The 17,945-nt window shown below is 45.6% G+C and overlaps 12 protein-coding genes across 12 annotated transcripts; 6 read left to right on the forward strand and 6 right to left on the reverse strand.

Annotated features, from left to right (window-relative positions):
• Positions 1–168: 168 nt before the first annotated feature.
• Positions 169–1,710, reverse strand: KUCA_T00003726001 (uncharacterized protein; the record flags this gene model as incomplete). Its single annotated transcript, XM_022602170.1, has 1 exon — positions 169–1,710. One exon carries the CDS (start codon positions 1,708–1,710, stop codon positions 169–171), a length of 1,542 nt encoding a protein of 513 aa, XP_022459740.1.
• Positions 1,711–1,931: 221 nt separating this feature from the next.
• Positions 1,932–3,524, forward strand: KUCA_T00003727001 (uncharacterized protein; the record flags this gene model as incomplete). The annotated part of the gene is made up of 1 exon (XM_022602171.1): positions 1,932–3,524. The coding sequence occupies one exon, from the start codon at positions 1,932–1,934 to the stop codon at positions 3,522–3,524; it is 1,593 nt and encodes a 530-aa protein (XP_022459741.1).
• An 832-nt stretch (positions 3,525–4,356) lies between these two features.
• KUCA_T00003728001 (uncharacterized protein) lies at positions 4,357–5,028 on the forward strand (the record flags this gene model as incomplete). The annotated part of the gene is made up of 1 exon (XM_022602172.1): positions 4,357–5,028. The coding sequence occupies one exon, from the start codon at positions 4,357–4,359 to the stop codon at positions 5,026–5,028; it is 672 nt and encodes a 223-aa protein (XP_022459742.1).
• A 161-nt stretch (positions 5,029–5,189) lies between these two features.
• On the reverse strand, positions 5,190–6,809 carry KUCA_T00003729001 (uncharacterized protein; the record flags this gene model as incomplete). The annotated part of the gene is made up of 1 exon (XM_022602173.1): positions 5,190–6,809. The coding sequence occupies one exon, from the start codon at positions 6,807–6,809 to the stop codon at positions 5,190–5,192; it is 1,620 nt and encodes a 539-aa protein (XP_022459743.1).
• Positions 6,810–7,074: 265 nt separating this feature from the next.
• Positions 7,075–7,866, forward strand: KUCA_T00003730001 (uncharacterized protein; the record flags this gene model as incomplete). Its single annotated transcript, XM_022602175.1, has 1 exon — positions 7,075–7,866. One exon carries the CDS (start codon positions 7,075–7,077, stop codon positions 7,864–7,866), a length of 792 nt encoding a protein of 263 aa, XP_022459744.1.
• A 234-nt stretch (positions 7,867–8,100) lies between these two features.
• On the forward strand, positions 8,101–8,670 carry KUCA_T00003731001 (uncharacterized protein; the record flags this gene model as incomplete). The annotated part of the gene is made up of 2 exons (XM_022602176.1): positions 8,101–8,191; positions 8,243–8,670. The coding sequence occupies 2 exons, from the start codon at positions 8,101–8,103 to the stop codon at positions 8,668–8,670; spliced, it is 519 nt and encodes a 172-aa protein (XP_022459745.1).
• Positions 8,671–9,450: 780 nt separating this feature from the next.
• On the forward strand, positions 9,451–11,247 carry KUCA_T00003732001 (uncharacterized protein; the record flags this gene model as incomplete). The annotated part of the gene is made up of 1 exon (XM_022602177.1): positions 9,451–11,247. One exon carries the CDS (start codon positions 9,451–9,453, stop codon positions 11,245–11,247), a length of 1,797 nt encoding a protein of 598 aa, XP_022459746.1.
• Positions 11,248–11,606: 359 nt separating this feature from the next.
• KUCA_T00003733001 (uncharacterized protein) lies at positions 11,607–13,361 on the reverse strand (the record flags this gene model as incomplete). The annotated part of the gene is made up of 1 exon (XM_022602178.1): positions 11,607–13,361. One exon carries the CDS (start codon positions 13,359–13,361, stop codon positions 11,607–11,609), a length of 1,755 nt encoding a protein of 584 aa, XP_022459747.1.
• A 296-nt stretch (positions 13,362–13,657) lies between these two features.
• KUCA_T00003734001 (uncharacterized protein) lies at positions 13,658–14,083 on the forward strand (the record flags this gene model as incomplete). The annotated part of the gene is made up of 1 exon (XM_022602179.1): positions 13,658–14,083. The coding sequence occupies one exon, from the start codon at positions 13,658–13,660 to the stop codon at positions 14,081–14,083; it is 426 nt and encodes a 141-aa protein (XP_022459748.1).
• A 34-nt stretch (positions 14,084–14,117) lies between these two features.
• Positions 14,118–15,383, reverse strand: KUCA_T00003735001 (uncharacterized protein; the record flags this gene model as incomplete). Its single annotated transcript, XM_022602180.1, has 1 exon — positions 14,118–15,383. One exon carries the CDS (start codon positions 15,381–15,383, stop codon positions 14,118–14,120), a length of 1,266 nt encoding a protein of 421 aa, XP_022459749.1.
• A 246-nt stretch (positions 15,384–15,629) lies between these two features.
• KUCA_T00003736001 (uncharacterized protein) lies at positions 15,630–16,360 on the reverse strand (the record flags this gene model as incomplete). The annotated part of the gene is made up of 4 exons (XM_022602181.1): positions 15,630–16,001; positions 16,069–16,133; positions 16,188–16,271; positions 16,330–16,360. 4 exons carry the CDS (start codon positions 16,358–16,360, stop codon positions 15,630–15,632), a joined length of 552 nt encoding a protein of 183 aa, XP_022459750.1.
• A 175-nt stretch (positions 16,361–16,535) lies between these two features.
• KUCA_T00003737001 (uncharacterized protein) lies at positions 16,536–17,582 on the reverse strand (the record flags this gene model as incomplete). The annotated part of the gene is made up of 1 exon (XM_022602182.1): positions 16,536–17,582. One exon carries the CDS (start codon positions 17,580–17,582, stop codon positions 16,536–16,538), a length of 1,047 nt encoding a protein of 348 aa, XP_022459751.1.
• Positions 17,583–17,945: the final 363 nt, after the last annotated feature.

The raw sequence follows: 17,945 nt of genomic DNA on the forward strand, positions 1-17,945 counted from the left end.
CTGGTCTTACAATGATGACTTTGAAAAACATCTGGGTAAGTTACTTTTTGAATCTTTCAGAGGTGTTCCTGATACTGATGCGAGTATGACCATTTATCACGTGTATTGTATAATATAAATAGTGCGTAGAGATGCAATTCTATGGTTGTGGAGATGGAAAGTCCATCTTCAAAAAACTCCATACTTCTCCACCAAATCCCACGAAACTCCATTTTGAATATCCACGGTCATTTCAGTAAGGCTTGACTCGGCCTCCATAACCTTGAGAGCTACCTGCTCGTTAAAATTGTCCATAATTCTCCTCATGCTGGCGTACAATTGCTCTAACATCGCGCTGCAATTGTCACCAAATTCAGCACTTTTCAGATGTCTCCTGGTTTGAGCCTTCATCCTGAAACTCAGTCCTAGCAGATACTCTTCGTTCCAGCGCATGTAGTTCTCCAGGGTTCTCCTTTTGGTGTCATCCTTTGCCAGTGTCTCCAGCAATTTTGCTTTCTCCACCTCGTATCGTTGAACGACATCATCGATATCTACGGTTCGGGTAGACTCACCTGCTCCCAGTGATGCGACGTTCTCAATTTGCGATGTGACGGTCGCATATCTCAAAGTGCTCAGCGTTTCGTCGTAGTCAGATGGTGATATACACGCGATCATGGCAGTTTTTGAATTTCCTCCGATACTTTCTTTCAGTATCCACGTCAACGCTGACTCTCTGTAAGGAATCATCACATTTTTCTGCTCCTTTCTCTGCGACAATAGTGTCAATATTCTTCCCAATGTAGTCAAAGACTTGTTGATCTGCGACCCTTCTTTGAACCTCGCATTTCCGTTGCCCTTGAAAGGTGATTCTGTGTTTCCAAGGGTTGCACTTGCCCTTTCAGACCCGGCCAAGTCCACCAAACGGAGATGAGAGGTCAGCTGCTCACATTTGGTGAGCGTATCATCAATGAATCTCTCTTGTGTAACAGATATTGTAAACACCGAATGCGATCTTGAGGACTGCATGTTCATACTCGTCGAAGCAGTGGTTCGGTTTGAATTACCTCGCTCCAGAAACTTTTCAACTTCCTCATAAGACTCAACTTTGTAGTGGGTGAGCCCGTCCACAAACGGCGATTTGTCCTGACCCTCTCTGATCTTCAACTTAGGGTTATGATTGCTCAATGCAAGTAGATCATACACCTGCTCCTGATAAATCTCAAAGAACGAGACTTTCACCGAAACTCCCACCTGGTGCTCCTCAAACAGAGCGTCGGTCGAGGTGAAAAGCTCACGACATGTCTTAGGAATGAGACCGTCATTGTCTCCCATCATGGTATATGTCTTTCCCGAACCAGTCTGACCATATGCTAATATACAACTGTTGAACCCCATTAGTAAATTCTGCAACATTTCCCTGCCTAATGTCTCATAAGTATCATCCTGAGAAGCATAGTTGGGGTCATCTCTATTGCACGACCAAAAACACCTGTCAAACTGGAATTGTTTGGAGCTTAAACTTTTCTTCGGTTCCAAGACAACCGTACGGTTATCTGGCATCTTCACAATGTTCTCTGCATCCTTAGCTCCCGTAGGTCTCACTCTGACCATGACCTTGATGTTTCCTAAATGCTTATCGTTGCTGCCAGGTCTCGACCCCGACTTCCTTTGTTTGGCCACATGCAAACTTCCACTTTCCGAGGGCAATTGCCTCTTGGACGTATCGCTCATGACTTTGAAGACAACGAAATGTAGTATAATACAGCAGCATCATAGCATGTAAACTACAAGTATTCCAGCTTGATCTAGAAGTAAACAAGGTCGTGCTCCACATAATTAAGCACAGCCTCGAACCGGCAATGCGTATCTGTTATCCTGGAGATCAGCTTGGTTGGTTACGTATATCAAGTTAACAAGTCCACTTCTCATCAATCTTCTTCTCCGGTCATATTATGGATGCTGAGCAACAGGAGAAGCTGAAGCAGCTGAAGGAGATTACACAATACCCGGATGAGGACAACGACAAGGTGTTGAGGTTGCTCCGGGTGACCAACTGGAACTTGGAGACGGCAATTTCCAGGTACTTCGAGAATGATTTCCCCAGTTTGGTGGACGATTTAGCAGATATAGCACCCAGTCACCAGGATATACCGAGCAATGTGGTGGATTTCAGAGAGAGAATGGACAGAAACTTTGGATTGATAGACCATTTAGATCTGGCCCCCAAGCTGCCCAAGGCCATCCAGATTGCGAACAACTGGAGATTTCAGGCCGGCATATACTCCCAGCAACAGCAGCAGGTTTTGGTTCCGAGGAGACATCCGGTTTTCTTTGTGCTGTTATTGGTACCGAGGTTGTTCTTCTTTCTGTCGATTACTCTGGGTGGTTGGTTGCACAGGCTACTATGGAAGCTGATAGGCATAAGCAATGGCCCGAACGATTTCCCGGCCAAACCGAGATATTATCAGTATGCATTGGAGGAGAAAGAAGGTGAATCTACAGGGTCGTACACCAGCTTTAAGCACTATCTGGAATCAGTGTTGGGAGAGAGCTCTGATCTCAAGATATTCGAAGGCGAATTCAACGAGGCATTTAACACGGCCAAGACCGAGGTGAAATGGTTGCTGGTTGTTCTGGTGAACTCCGAGTCTGAGGAATCTTCCAAATTTATCAAGAAATACCTGAACAATGAGGCTTTCATCAGGTTCATCAACGAGCGTGATGTTCTGTTGTGGTGCGGTGATGTCTCATATGCTGAAGCGCATGAGGTTGGTAGAACCTATAGAGTTCCTTTTCTTCCATTTTCATGTCTCATAGCCAATGCATCCGCGACCGGGCAAACTATGCCTCTGATGTCCACGATCGCGAGGTTTCAAAGCTTCAAAGGCCTGGATGATCCTAGGAAATTGACCAAGAAGCTGGGCAAAGTGATGGATAATTTCGAGCCCCAGCTGGTCGCTCAACGATATGATAAGCAGGAGGCAGAGTTGTCACGCTTGATCAGACAGCAGCAGGATGAAGCATACGAACAGTCTTTGCTGAAGGATAAGCAACGAACACAGGAAAAAAGACAGAAAGAGGAGTTTGAACGACAGGAGCTTCTCAGACTCCAGCAAAGAGATATATACTTCAAACTTGGTGCAATAAAGCTACTGGAGCGTACCGACTCTGATTGGGTCAAAGGGGAATACACGAGGCTCCAGATACGGAACAACGAAGGTTTGAGGGTGCTACAGAATTTCGCAAAAGATGAAACATTGTACGACGTTTACAAATTTGTTTCCACAAAGATGTATATAAGCCAGGCTATGGCTGAGGAGGGCTTCAAGGATGAGCAGGAGTTGATCAACAAGTTCGAAGAAGAACTATCCTTACTGGATGTCACAGTGGTTGATGGCTACGAGCATCAGTTTGAGTTTGAATTGATTTCACCTTTGCCAAAATACAACCTGAAACCAGACAAATCTACCAAGGTGGCCGAAGTCAAGGCGATATGGCCCAATGGAAATATTCTTGTTGAATCGCTAGACGCAGATGATGATTAGTGACGCTGTTTTTTGGAGTTGGGCGAATCAGAAAACTCGGCTTGTTGCTGTGCGTTCATCTGTTGCTGTATAGACTCTGTCAAAAATTTCTGTAAGTTTTCCTCTGGATTCTCTCCGTTGACAATGTCTCTAATCCGTTGCTGTCTCTCTTCATCCACAGGCAAGTTGTCCGTGTAGGTATACCGTATATCTGGTCCATTGCCCTCGGTTTCGTAGTTCAACGACGTGGAAGAATCATGGTTCAAGAGCTTGTCAAAATATCCAATTATCTCCGGGTACTCGTTATCTTCCAGGAAGAACTCGCGCAAGTTCAGTCCCTCAGCGTTCTTCACCGACCAGTCAGCGCCATATTTCTGGATCAAAACATCCACTGTCTGAACATCTTCGCAGTGGAACAAAGAACTATCGCCATCACTATCTGTCAGATTGACGTCTCCTCCTTTGGATACCAGGAAATCCAGAATCTCCAGGTTGCCGTAAGCACAGGCCGCATGCACTGGGGTATATCCATTCTCGTCCTTTGAGTTGGCTTCGTAGACACCGCTATCAATAAGCTGTTTGACTGTGTTGAGGTCGCCATCAGCAACCGCGATCCAAATATTAGCCACCATTTTATTCTGTTTTTGTGGTATGTATAAATATTTTTCAGGCAAAGATGAAGAGACTGCGCCAGAGTGAAAGTGTACCAAAAAATTTCAAATATTTCAGATGGGCTGTGAGATGAGATGCCGAAGTAGATTCGTTCCTTTGAGGTGTTGACGTTCGGGTCATTTAATCCGCGGTGAAGGCTTGTTTATTTGATTCATTAATTGGATTATATATATCTGTTGCCATGTCTGATAACACCGATTCAAATAAACCCTCCACATTCGACTGGTGGAGGCGAACCATGGAGTACAAGACCGGCATGGGTCTAACACCAGAATCCAAAGAGGCCTACGAGAAGGATCTCGCCGTGAGGACAAAAACCAAGGATTGCGAAAAGTGCTACGAATACAGAGACTGGATGCTTACGTACTCGCCAAGTGTTGTATTCATGCTTGACCAGATCAAGAAACTGGGTAGTAAACTGGACTCCAAAGACATCATATGTGATGAATGCGACGATCTACGAGGAGGAGGTTACCACCCGGATATGGGAATTTTGCTCTGTCAGAACCGAATCCTGGATAAGTGGCATCTGGGAGACGTTTTGTCGCACGAACTGGTGCATGCCTACGACGATCGCAAATTTAAGGTTGACTGGCTGAATCTTAAGCATCACGCCTGTTCAGAGATACGGGCTAGTTCGCTAAGTGGTGAATGTAGAATCTCCCAGGAGTTTTGGAAAGGTGCCCTGGGAAAGGTGAGCAAAGGCCATCAAAACTGTGTCAAGCGTAGGGCAGTTTTGTCGGTGATGGCTAATCCCAACTGTGACTCCAGAGAGACTGCTGAAAAGGCTGTTGATGAGGTATGGGCAAGCTGCTTCAACGACCCTCGTCCTTATGAGATGATCTACAGATAAATAGATGGAAACAATACTGTATATAGAGTACTGAAGTAATTAGAACAAACCAACCCTAACCTGTAGAAATAACCAATTCCAATATAAGGTCTGGATGAGCACTGAGTGCTTCGTTCATGCTTTTAGGTGAATAGATGCGTTGCCTGAAAAATCCCCTTTTTTCAAAAAGTTAGATACAGCGAACACATTAGACTCGGGCCGGTTGCTATTCCAAACCAGAAAATCACGTTTCCTAAAATCTTTTGATCTCTCATGAACTTAGACCTGGAGATACCCACTAGTGGAAGCTGGAACATCTGCAAAGCCAACAGATATCCTCTGAACTTCCTGAAGATGACAAACATGACCAGTTCGTGAACTATTGAGCTCAGCAAGAAAGTAAAGACTGTGGCGTTCACTTTGCTCAAATTCAGCGCACTTATCGACGAGTGATAGACATGTCTCAGTAAGAATTTGTGGACTGGAGAATTCCAGTCCCTCGCAAACTCGTCCCAAGTGACAGAGTTCCACCAAGCTCCGTAGAAATTGCGATCTCCGAATCTGGAAAGTTCTGCAATTGCATTCAAAATCAACTCCCAGATGAGGTAGAACACCAACAGGTACATGAGCAGGAAAGGGGGAACCAAATCTAGAACGATAAGTGGGTACTGTTTGGCCCTCTCTATGAAAGGCTGGCCCCTCAGTTCGATGCATTGCATAGCCAGGGGATATAGCCAGTTTTGAGCCACGATTATCATCATCAAAATGACACCAAATATTCCGCATACTTTCGTGGAGAAATATCCCCATCTCACTTTTGCGGTGCGTGGATATTTCACTTCGTACACCACTGTGGGGAACATGGAGTAGTCGAAAAAGTTGGAAACTGTCAGGTTTGAAGGAAACATCCCATTTTTGTCCAACTCAAATTGACAGAACTCTATAGACTTTTCCACTAATTCGGTGGACTTTTCATCCAACTTAGGGTTGGTCTGCTTGTAGTTCTTGGAGAATTGTAGCTCATGACTGATGTTCCAGAAATATCCATTGTAGAAAGCATACGAGTGCATCTTCATGAGCATAACCAAAGAATGTAAGCACAGAAACACTTTTCCGATCCAAGGATAATTTTTATAGTTGGCATACCAGATGAAGAACACCAGATGAGCAAACTCAAACACACTTTGCAATACCCACCCCGTAGACCTCCACTTGATCCAATTCAACTTCACCATATTCTGAATAGCAACACTAACATACATCGCCAAATACATCGCCAAATCCGTGAGACCCACCGCAACGGCATCTTTCCGCATTATTCGGGCGATATCCCATTCATGGATGGATCCCTTAGTCAGTGTATGGTGAACCAGAGAGTCGAAGCCAACCAGCGCAACTCCAAACCAAATTGCTACAAAAAAGCCATAGAATTTCGACCCGAACGCTGTGGACTCGTCCAAAATTGTGGGATGGGCCTTGGAATTGAGATCTGCGAACCTGCTTTTTGGCTTGCCATCGCGGAATCGGAACCTGAGGCTCTGGTTAGACGCAGACCTCAGTCGATTGAACTCCTGACTTGAGGAAGTTTCTAGAATAGGCTTCTGTGATACTGCTGAAAGAATAGCGGGACTTTTGGGCAAATTTGGTGGCGACTGGACCAAATCTAGAGACGAATCATCCGTCTGTCTCTTAGGGGTAGATGGAACGGACCTCTCGTCTTCCGAGAACTCTGTGCTGGCATATATGGATCTCCGATGGCTCACGCTGGACTCCAGATTGAGCAATTCTTCCGGAAGATCCATTTTGAGTATGTATCGCTATTTCAACGGTGGTTCCAAGAAGAATGTGAAGCGTCGGAAGCAAGTGGATGTGGATTTGTCCGAATCCCCCGTCAAGCGGCAATATTAAGCCGCATTGGGCCGTTGTCGTGTACTGCAGAAAAAAGTGGTTATTGAACGCCCTTATCTAGATTAGAAAAAAATTCATTCTAGATCATGAGGTCGCTATCTAGCGTGAACGTCTATATACCGTTGTCTCTACGGGTTTGCTCGTGCACTTGTCGCAATCATGTCTCGTCCAGAACAGCTGGCTCCGCCTGAGTTTTTTTACAACGACACAGAATCGTTCAAGTATACCTCGTCTTCGAGAGTTCAGCATATTCAGGCCAAGATGACGCTGCGAGCGCTGGAAATCCTGAACTTGGAAGCTGGTAAGAGGCACTTTGTGCTCGATGTTGGGTGTGGCTCTGGTCTTTCGGGTGAGATTCTTTCGCAAGAAGGCCATGAGTGGATTGGTATGGATATCTCGCCTTCGATGTTGGCCATCGGACTCGACCGTGAAGCAGATGGAGATCTGTTTTTGAGTGATATGGGAGATGGGATACCGTTCAGAGCTGGTGTGTTTGATGCTGCTATATCTATTAGTGCAATCCAGTGGTTGTGTAACGCAGATCGGGCAGATGTTGAGCCCAAGCTGAGATTGAAAAGATTTTTTGACACGCTTTATTCGAGTTTGAAGAAAGGAGGCAAGTGTGTGTTCCAATTCTACCCCTCCAACGAAAATCAGATTGAGCAAATCACATCCAGTGCCAAGCTGGCTGGTTTCCAGTGTGGTTTGGTGGTTGATGACCCAGAGTCGAAGAAGAACAAGAAGCATTACTTGGTGCTACAGAACGGAACTGGAAGAGCGCTCAACCTGGCTAACATGGAACTGGAGAACACGAGAACTGTGAAAGCAAAGAAGCGTCAAGAAAGCACCAAGGACTACATAATGAGAAAGAAGGAGTTGATGAGAAAGCGTGGCAGGGTCGTGGCGAAGGACTCCAAATACACTGCCAGGAAGAGACGGATCAAGTTTTGACCGACTGGGGGTCATAGAATTATTATCAACAATACAGGAAGGCATTAAAGACGGATCAAGCGGTAGTAATCTGAGTAGATAGTTTGGTACTTAGCCTGGAAATAAGATCTTTATGTCGTGTGCCAGGACCAAGAAATGGTAGTGTACTAAGACCAACAGAGGCGGTGATCAAAAGTTTCGCCGATTCAACGAGACTGAAACCTGTTTTTACACCAGCTTTAATTATCCACAGTCATGTTTAATCCGCTCAGAATAGTGAACAGGATATGCGTCAAGGCTCCCCTCCAACTCCAGCGGTTCCAGAGTGGATTGGCCCCTGCCAAGAGTGAGTACACCACAGAGTCTATATGATGATTGGCAATACTAACCCTTCCAGAAATGGTTGTCTATGAACCACTTCCCAAACTGCGCCAGGGCAAAAGTTTAATGCTCTACATCAAAGAAGCTCAATACAAAAAGTTTGACCCCAACGGAACTAAAAGAAAGATTCTCGACAAGTCTAATCCAGAGAAACTTAGAAGTGGGGACGTGGTGAGGATCGTGTACAAAGAACAGTCTCCAGTCGTTGGAGCAGTGATCGCCATTAACAAGAGCGGTCTGGGAACTTCGCTGTTACTCAGAAACATGATAACTGGTGTTGGTGTGGAGTTTCACGTGCCGGTGTTTTCTCCCATGGTGGAGAGAATCGACATAGTGAGAAGACCAGCCAAGTATAAGGGCCGTACAAAGCACTACTACATCAGAAACACCAGATTGGACGTCGGAGACCTGGAGTCAAGTATTGGAGTGAAGAGGAAAGTGTAAACGAAAATGCATGTGCAGATAAAATAAACGGTGAGGTGTCGTCAGAAGGAGCCACTAGACTGGAAACCCCCGATGGACCAATTCAATGGTTTCATTAAGTTTGGATGAAACTGGGTTCCAAACCACTGCTGTCGCGCCAAAAAAAGACCTGGCCACATGCTTGAGGGAGAGCACCGGCCTGGCAGGCAAATATCGAAATGTAGCCCAATGTATATAGCTAACAATAAAGATACTATCGACCCCCGACCAAACACGTACCAAAGGCCTGGCCAAATGAATAATAGCAAGAATATTATTTTACATACCCAGCACACTTCTGGCGACCCAATTATATTCCGGAAGTAACGTGTTTCAAAAGTTCTCTGCCTCTTTCGAGAAAAAGAAATTTTACACGCCCATCCCATAACCGCCCAAAAAGAAAAACAGCCCAGCGCTAATGGAAAAATAGAATTTTTCTTTTCCAGCAGGGTGCGCTGGCTGACTCTTTTTTTTTCAACCACGCTGTATGGCCTCTCTTAACTTTACCGGCCTATCCCTTTTTCTGACCCGGGCTTTCTTATTCCATTCACCACCACTTTTTTTCACGCCTCCGTCTTTTTGCTTGCAAGTTATTTTTCTGAATCGAAGCTTTGTCTACTTTCCAGTTGCCTGTGCTTAGTCGTTCTATTATTGCCATCGCTCTTTTCATCACCCCAATCTTGGGAGCCTCATTATCGTCATCACCTTAAACGGCCCAAAGCGCCGTCCCCCTGAAATTTCAGCTTTCTTTCTTGGCCCACCATGAACTCTCAGATAAACAACAACGATAAGCAAGAGGTCTTCTCTGAGGACAGCTTCAGAAATTCTTTTTTTGATAGCGCTAAGAGAGCGTGCAACACGTCCAACGAGTCTAACAAGAGGGCCAGACTCGATGCTTCTGTGATACAGAAGGACCCTTCGGATGCCGCCACTTCCGTTTCTTCGCAAACGACGTCGGCGGTTGTTGCTTCCGCTTCGAACTCGGTAGCCGCTGCTTCTACTGCAAGCGTCAGCCCCTCCACGCCCACCACACCCACGGCAACTGTCTCTCCAACAGGCCTTCCCTCCTCGCAACAGCAAAGGGATTCCAGAAGACTTCCCATCAAGCGATTCAGATCGAGATCGTTGCCAAACCTGTTCTTTTACAAGCCTGAGAAACTAAGCAGCCAGGCCAAGCCGCAACTGCCGCCCGTGAACCTGCAGAGTCTACGCGAGATAGATCTGCATGAGATTTTGAAAAATCCACAACTGAGACACGATATCATTTTCGACCCACAGTTGCAGTTCAGAGTCAACCTGGATGGTGAGCGTGGCAAGAGAAAGAAGATCAGTGTTGATAATTACTGGGACCAGATCCAGAACGACTGTGACGAGTTTCTGGAGCACTCTGCGTCTCCCGCTTCCAATAAGTTCAATCTTCAGAACACGAGATTGTCCATGATGTTCACAACGTTGAAAGACATTTTGCTGAGTTTGCTGCCATTTAAGGACAGATCTATTGTGAACCAGGTGATGGACACAGACCTGGTGATGCAGCAACTCAGAGACAGAACGTTTGACTTTGTATCGATGTCGAACTGGCTGGCTACCATTTTCAAGAACCATTGTGCTCCTATGAGAGACCAATGGGTTGATGAAATGGCTAGCAAGTTCAAACAAGCCAACGAGGAAAATTCGACTGCCAAGCTGGTGGACGGTCTTAGAATGGTGTTTGCCATTTTGGAGGCCATGAAGCTGGATGTTGCCAATCACCAGATCAGGATCCTTAGACCCGCCTTGGTTAACTCGGCCATGGACTTTGAGAAGGAGTATTTCAACAAGATAATCGAAAGAAAAAAGCTGGATATTTCAGATTCTCTGGCGTGGTTCCACAAGGATTTCGAATCCAGCCAGACCGAGGCCGTTGAATTTAATTGGCAGAAACAGTTAACCGAGTCCATTCTGACTCTTTTATCGTGCAGAAACATGTGCACAGAGTTCCCATCCACGTTCGCATTTGACCATTCAAGAATGGTGCTCTGGAGATCAGATATCAGACAATTGGTGTGTCTCCAGATCTGTCTGGTTCTGTACAAGCAGATACGCCAACAGACGGACGGCCCTGTCCAGCCGCTAGATCCAAAGGTGTTGAAGAGCCAAATTTTGGCTATCGTCACTGACGAGAACGGAAACGTGAAATGGACCAGAAATATTCTTTCCATCGCCCTGCAGATCGTGAAGCAGGCTCTGCAGACAGACCAGGTTCCAGAACAAACCGTCAAGTTTGCCTACGATTGGTTGATGAAACAGACCCAGCCAACAAGTCAGATCTACGGATTGTTGGAAGCGAGATGTTTCAAGCAGCTTTCCGGGCTGATTGGTGAAACTTTCAAGGCAGACCAGCAGGTCCAAGAGGTTCCTCTACCTATAGTTACAGGGAATCCTATCAACGGTTCCCTTTCCAAGAGACCAGTTAAGGAAATTTCGAACGAACAAATTGACAATCTTGCCGTGAAGATCGGATCTCTCGTCAAATTTCATTGGAGCGTATTTGGTGATCATTATCTCAAATCGATATAGGCCCTCCACAACGCATACATGCACTCACAAAAACGATAAAAAACCCATGAAAAAAACACACCACAATTGGAGCCACAGCAACATCACCTTTTATTCCACCGAGAAGGGATATTACACCCACCATAATACGATACCCGACATGGTAATAAGCCTCGAGTCTTTCCAGCTGCTTCTTACTCTTCGTTTTCTTATTCCCCGTTTTTCAGAGCATTCCGCAAGCTCATCTACATTTTTCATCCTTTTTCCGTTATGTTTCCCCATTTTTATAGTGTTTAGCTTAGTTCGTTAGGTTGGTCAAGGTACGTTCAATGCATCAGAGTTTATCTCCTCAGTCGTTTGTAGAGCCAATGGTGTCTGTTTCAGCAGAAGGCCCATCCCAAGACCATGATAATCATCATGAGGATCTTTTTCACAACGCGGTACGAGCTCACGAAGACCCAGATGACCCATAAACTAAGCACGATCAAGTTCTCCAAGAACTTGTATGCAAGATTCATTCCCATGTCATCAGAGCTCAAGACACCGAGGTTGTTTCCAAACTTGTCAACTCTTTCATTCAGTCTTCTCACGTCTAATGTCACACTGGTGCTTATGTCACCGATGGTACGGTCTGCCAGCGAAAGCAGATAGTCCAGCTTTCTCTCGTACTTGGTGCTGAGAAACCTTTTGTGCTCGTCGGAATCCTTAAATCTGTTTTGGAAGAACACCTCGAAATCGCGGATGACGTTTCTCTCTAAGCGGGTGTAATTCTCGTTGCACTCCCGAGTCTTTGAGGCTACCAACCTTGATATCTTGTCAAACTTCAGGTTCAACACCTCATGCTGAGTGTCTATGTAGTTCTCATATACCTGAACTGAAGCCTGCAGCTTCTTCAGCGTCTTCACCTGAACGTCCAGCTCATCGTTCATGGAAGAGTCTGTGGATTTCCGTTGTTCAACGTGCTCGAATTTGATTTGCTTTGTTTCTGGCAACGCTGGTGGTATAGATGGTGACGGAGGTGGTTCAATCTTAAACAATATCGGTTCGGTGAGGTCCATTTTGGAGCTATTGGAAGAGGGTATCAACACCGGAGGCCCCATAGGAGACTTGGAAAGTCTCCTATGCTTACTGCTGGACCTTTCGTTTCTCGAAGGTCGGCTTGCATGGCCTGCTTTTGCAAATAACGAAACAAGACTGTTGGATTTCGGCGGTTGTGGATCGTCCTGGGAGCTTTTACCTACCGAAGATACTAGACTGGTACTTCTCGAATGGTCCTCGTCGCGTGCAAATGCACTTGCCCCGTCAAAATCGGCGAATAGTTGCTCGTGCATCCTCCTGCCATACTCTGGGGCCGAATCACCGGTTTCTCTGGTACTGTAAGTGTGGCTATTATGGTGGCCATGGCGATGGTGGAACCTGGAGCTCTTCTCTTGCGGGAACCACGTCTTGCCATTGTGGTCCTTCAGTTCGGCCCAATGTTGTTCTCTCCAATGAAGATCTTCCAAATGCTCCTTTAAGTTCACCTGCCACGTAAGTCTGTGGTGCTTGTACTTGCTGAAAACCTGGGACGGAGACGGAACTATGTTCACATCCAACTCGTCAAACCTCTCTTTATGTCTCTTTCTGATCTTGCGATTGCGGATCACCTGTAGCGGATTGTACACTCCCTCAACACCAGGATATTTGGTTCCCAAGTTTTTCTCATCGGGGTGATATATCGCCAGATTCTTCTGGATGTTGGTATAGTACAGCGTCAGGGCTATTCTCACCCGATCCGCCCTGTTTCGCGTTGCCTCAGAGATGTGCCAGTTTTCGAACGTTTTGGTCTCCTCATTTCGCTGATCAAGTTCAAATTTCTGGTGTGTCAGCTCGGGATCAATATTCAGATCCGTCATTAGTCTTTTGCGGATTCTCAGGAATGTGGAGGTGAGCTCGCTGGTCTGTTCCAAGATGGACTCGTTCTGTGATTTGTCATTGCTGGGTCTCAGTTTGGAGGCTTCGGCTCTTTTATTGAGTCTCAGCGATTTGTTCTGGTTCAAAGATCCATATTTTCGCGTGTTGCTTCTTTTGGCTGACCCGATCGGCGAATCTGTGAATGCCCCTTCGTCTTCAGCTCTCGGGCTAGCCCCCTGCATTGCATTAGATTTGGTGATTGGGCGGCTATGTCAAAAATAATTCATTCAGCTCAAAATTTCCCGGCCAGTTGCATTATACGTCACCTATGAGTCGAGGAATTGAGTCTAAAGTATTGTGCTGTTGCAAACTGGTCTAATCTCAATGTGGTGGCTAGATGTAGAAAGAGCCAACTTTTGATCTCTGCACACTACCTAGCCTTCGTAACAGTCAATTGAGAATGAGATGCATATCAGGCTCATACTGTGATTTTAGTGATGGGCCCGGTTTTGTCCCGAATATCGAATATCCAGGCATCATGTCTTACTATTTTGCCATGATTGGCACCAAGGATAATCCAATCTACGAACTTGAGATCGGTACCTACAAGCAGAGCGGAGACGGCACGCCCAAGTTCCCTACAGAGATGAAAGAGCTGAACCCCTTTATAGTGCATTCGGCTCTGGATATCGTCGAAGAGGTACAATGGAAGAATAATCAGCTCTATCTGAAGACAATCGACTCCTTTTATGGTTATCAGGTGAGCGCTTATGTTACGCCAGGGAATGTCAAATTCATGCTACTCCATGATGTCAAGGCCGAAGAGAGCATACGACAATTTTTTATCGAAATCAATGATCTCTATGTCAAAATGCTGTTATCGCCGTTCTACAACTTCAATGAGTCCATAAAGAGTGGAAGCTTTGATATGAGGGTGAGGTTACTTGCGAAAAAGTATCTATAGTGATACACGTTATACATAATACACAGTTTCAAGGTCACGTCGGAACCCGCGATATACCCTTCAGTAGATTTTCCACCGGAACTTTCTTGCCAAAATGCTCTTTCAAAATGCTTTCCATTTTCTTGGTCTCCGTTTCGGCAAAGCAGTCTGCCGACGTATTCACCGAGTTGAGACGGTGAGTTAGCGCCTTGAATTTGGCGATGGAGCTTGACACCAGTTCCGAAGTCTTGGAGTCGACCTCTTGAACTACTATAGCATGTTCTTTCAACGCACTTTCGTCCACCAGCTCAGCCACGTTGAACGGTAGTCTTTGCTCCAGCTCTTTGATTTCATCACGTTGGACCAATGCCTTGACGTCAGCGACCTCTGGCGATGCACCCAGGCTTGCCGTTATTTGAGTCATAGACTCCTGCCATTGTTTTTCCTCTGCTCTCAGCAGTCTCATCTTGGACTCAAGAATGTCCATGTTTCGTCTGTTTGTAACATTAACTTCATTGGGCGAAAGCCTTATGGGTCTTGTGGTATCCATCACTTTCTTCAAGTATCCCTCGTCGCTCCTATTCAGCCAGCTAGTCTCAATATTCCCCTCTTCAAAGTCCCGTATTATCATCTCCTTGATCTGGGTGGCAATTTGCCACGCGTCAAACATCTGAGGATCAAAATGTTGCGTGCTGTGTTGTCTCATCACCCGTTTTGCGTTCCACGTGAGCAACTGTCTCATCTTGTGTGGTTCCGGTGAACTCTCATCAAAGTGCTTATAGAAGTCTTCCACCAAGACATCATCATGTGGAACAGCCACAAATCCATTTCCGATGGATGAGACCCGTTTTCCTCTCTTTCCTAAAGACGATCTCCTTCCCTTCTCGGGAGTCTTCTTCTTCAACGGCGAAAATTCAATCGGTATCACCGAAACGTCTGCCTCTTCAACATATTTTGGTACTGATGCTTTGGGTTTTGACTTTGATTGTTTGGTTTTCTTGACCGGAGGCGGTAAATCAGGTTGGAGTTGAAGAGCACTACGCTTCGTCTTGGAGAGCGACCCAGGTTCATCTCCAAAGTTTCTTGCTTTCTTGGTTTTCGGTGTGGTTTTTGAAGGTTCTGGAGAATCAACAGGAAATACAGCCGTAGTTTTCTTGCCCTTTGGAGTGGATACCGGGCCTGAGCCCGCTGCCTTCTCGTTCGGGCCCAGAAACAGTTTTCCAAACTTGGAGCCTCTACCCAGTCTGTGGCTCTGGGACGGCATCGGCGGCTCTGTCTGTTTTTTGGGGGGGTTCGTAACTTTCTTCTTTCTTGGAGGCATTATTCAAATTCGGGGGGAGATGAAGAGCACGGCGTCAATAAGAAATCTGATGTAATATGTTTCTATCTTGTTTGTTTATATCAATTATCTCTATGGGGTTGCCGATGCGTGTGTGACACACACTGATTTGGCAGACGTTTGCACCAAACTTTTAAGAAGGAACTTGATCGTTTATTTATATGGGGCTGATGAGATCATTTTATATTGTTCATTATAAACAGGTTATTTCACCATGTTCTTCGTTATCTAATTCATCATCACATCCTCGAAGTCGGCCTCTGAGATTTCAGCATCGGCCACTGCTTCATCTTCCGGTCTAGCCTCGCGGGTGTGTTCACTATCCTGCACATTTCCATTATCAGTCTTCTCTGTAGCTTCCTGTGAACTATTCTTGCTAACATCTCCATATGTAATTGAGTCCAATAACAAATTCATTTTGTCGTACAATCCTTCCTGAACCTTGTCCACCTCAATTTGAGGCAATTGCCCTAATATCCATGATTCCTTTAGCGTTCGACTTATAGAGAGCAGCTCTTCAGTCAGTCTTATTATGGTTGATGAGTCTGCCTCTATCTGTAGCGTTTCTATAGCCAGCGTTCCTTGCGATTTATCAAGAATCTGAAACTAGATTAGTAAATAGAGCCAATGCAACTCAAAAGTAACCTTTACCACTTCAATTACTCACGGACGAAAGATCGAGTATGTTCTGAAACTTCTGTGTCATCAGCTCCGCATTGGAGTCTAGCTTCGCTGGAAAAGGTTAGATCATTGTCAAAAGTTCTTGAGATAGTTAAAGATACATACCCATTAAATTACTGTGTCTTTTTTGCATGATTGGTGCGGGTGTTTGATGTTTAGTTGATGAGCCCAGACAAGGATGAATTAACGCTCCTTGAGTCGCAGCATTATTAGTCAGTGTAATTACCAGTATATTGCCGCACATAACAGTAGGTGCATATCATAAGGTCACTGTGCATTTCATTGCATTGGTGGATCTACTAAGTCGAACATTCAATCAAAATTCATAATAAGTTATTGGCAAACAAAAATAGAAGACAATGAAATCGCTGAATAACGGTGTTGTCAAAACACCAGATCAGCGCCGAACGACCAATCACTCAGGCAGCCAAAAAAGCCGGGAAGCGACAGCCTTTATTTGGAGGTGTCAACAACATATCTTCCAACAATTTGGCCCTTTTCCATCAACTCGTAAACTTTTGGCAACTCGCTAAGTCCAACAATCTTCATTGGGGACTTAACCAAACCCCTTGCATAAAAGTCAATGGCCTCTTGAGAATCAGCTCTGTTACCAACGTAAGAACCTCTGATCTGAACAGACTTGATAACGTGCGAGAAGACATCTGACTTGACCACAGCTCCAGCTGGAAGACCAACAAGAACAACCTTACCCAATGGACGAACATATTCGACAGACTGAGAGATGGCTGCATCGGAAACAGAAACGTTGATGACAGCGTGGGGACCACCATTGGTGGCCTTTTGGATTTCAGCGACAATGTTCTTAGTCTTGGTGAAGTCGAGATACACCTCAGCTCCAAGCTGTTTAACCAGTGCTCCCTTCTCATCGCCTCCATCAATTCCGAGAACACGGTAGCCCATTGCATTGGCATATTGGATAGCAAGCGAACCCAATCCGCCACCAGCACCAGAGATGGCAACCCATTGGCCAGCTCTAAGCTCTGCTGTCTTCAGGGCCTTGTAGACCGTGATACCAGCACAGAGAATTGGAGCAGCTCCAGCAAGATCGACATTCTTGGGAATTTTGGCAGCCTGAACAGCATCAGCAGTGGCATACTGTTGGAAGGTACCGTCGTGAGTGTACCCAGATAGATCAGCATCAGGACAGTTTGGCTCGGCACCCTGCTGGCAATATTCACATGACAAACATGACCCGTTGAGCCACTTGATTCCTGCATAGTCGCCAATCTCAAATCCAGTCACCTGGTCACCTTTGGCAACAACCACACCGGCACCTTCGTGACCACCAACCAGAGGAAGCTTGGTGTCCAAGGGCCAATCTCCCTTCCATGCGTGCAAATCGGTGTGGCACACACCGGAATACTTCACGTTGACGAGAATTTCAGTGGGCTTTGGAGTGGGGACTGGAATGTCCTTGTAGAGCAATGGGCCTCCGCTCGTTTCGAAGACGATAGCCTTTTGGGTCTTTGGGATAGTCATGATAGAGTTTAGATATAAAGCTGAACAGTCTCAATTGTAATTTTGTGGTTTTGCAGTTCTGTAATTTTGCCAGGAAAGCACTGGAATTTATAGAAGATTCTCGCTGATATTTAAGCTTTTTTTAACATCACGGCAAATATAGTGGCCGGACCCACCAATAACTAGAATTGGCCGTAAAACCGAGGTGTGGGGATGGGGACATCAAATAGCAAGCGCATCATGCAACATTGGCGTGTTCGCCCCCATTTAGGTGTTTTAGTTATAGAGGGGCTCATATATGACCAATTAAATAACAAAAACGACTTTATAGGCTCTGAGTCGATAGAGAGGTCATCCTTTCTGTGCTAGATTGCTACTTCATTC

Source organism: Kuraishia capsulata, genomic scaffold (assembly GCF_000576695.1).
Source record: "Kuraishia capsulata CBS 1993 genomic scaffold, Kuraishia_capsulata_scaffold_4, whole genome shotgun sequence".
Lineage (NCBI taxonomy): Eukaryota > Fungi > Ascomycota > Pichiomycetes > Pichiales > Pichiaceae > Kuraishia > Kuraishia capsulata.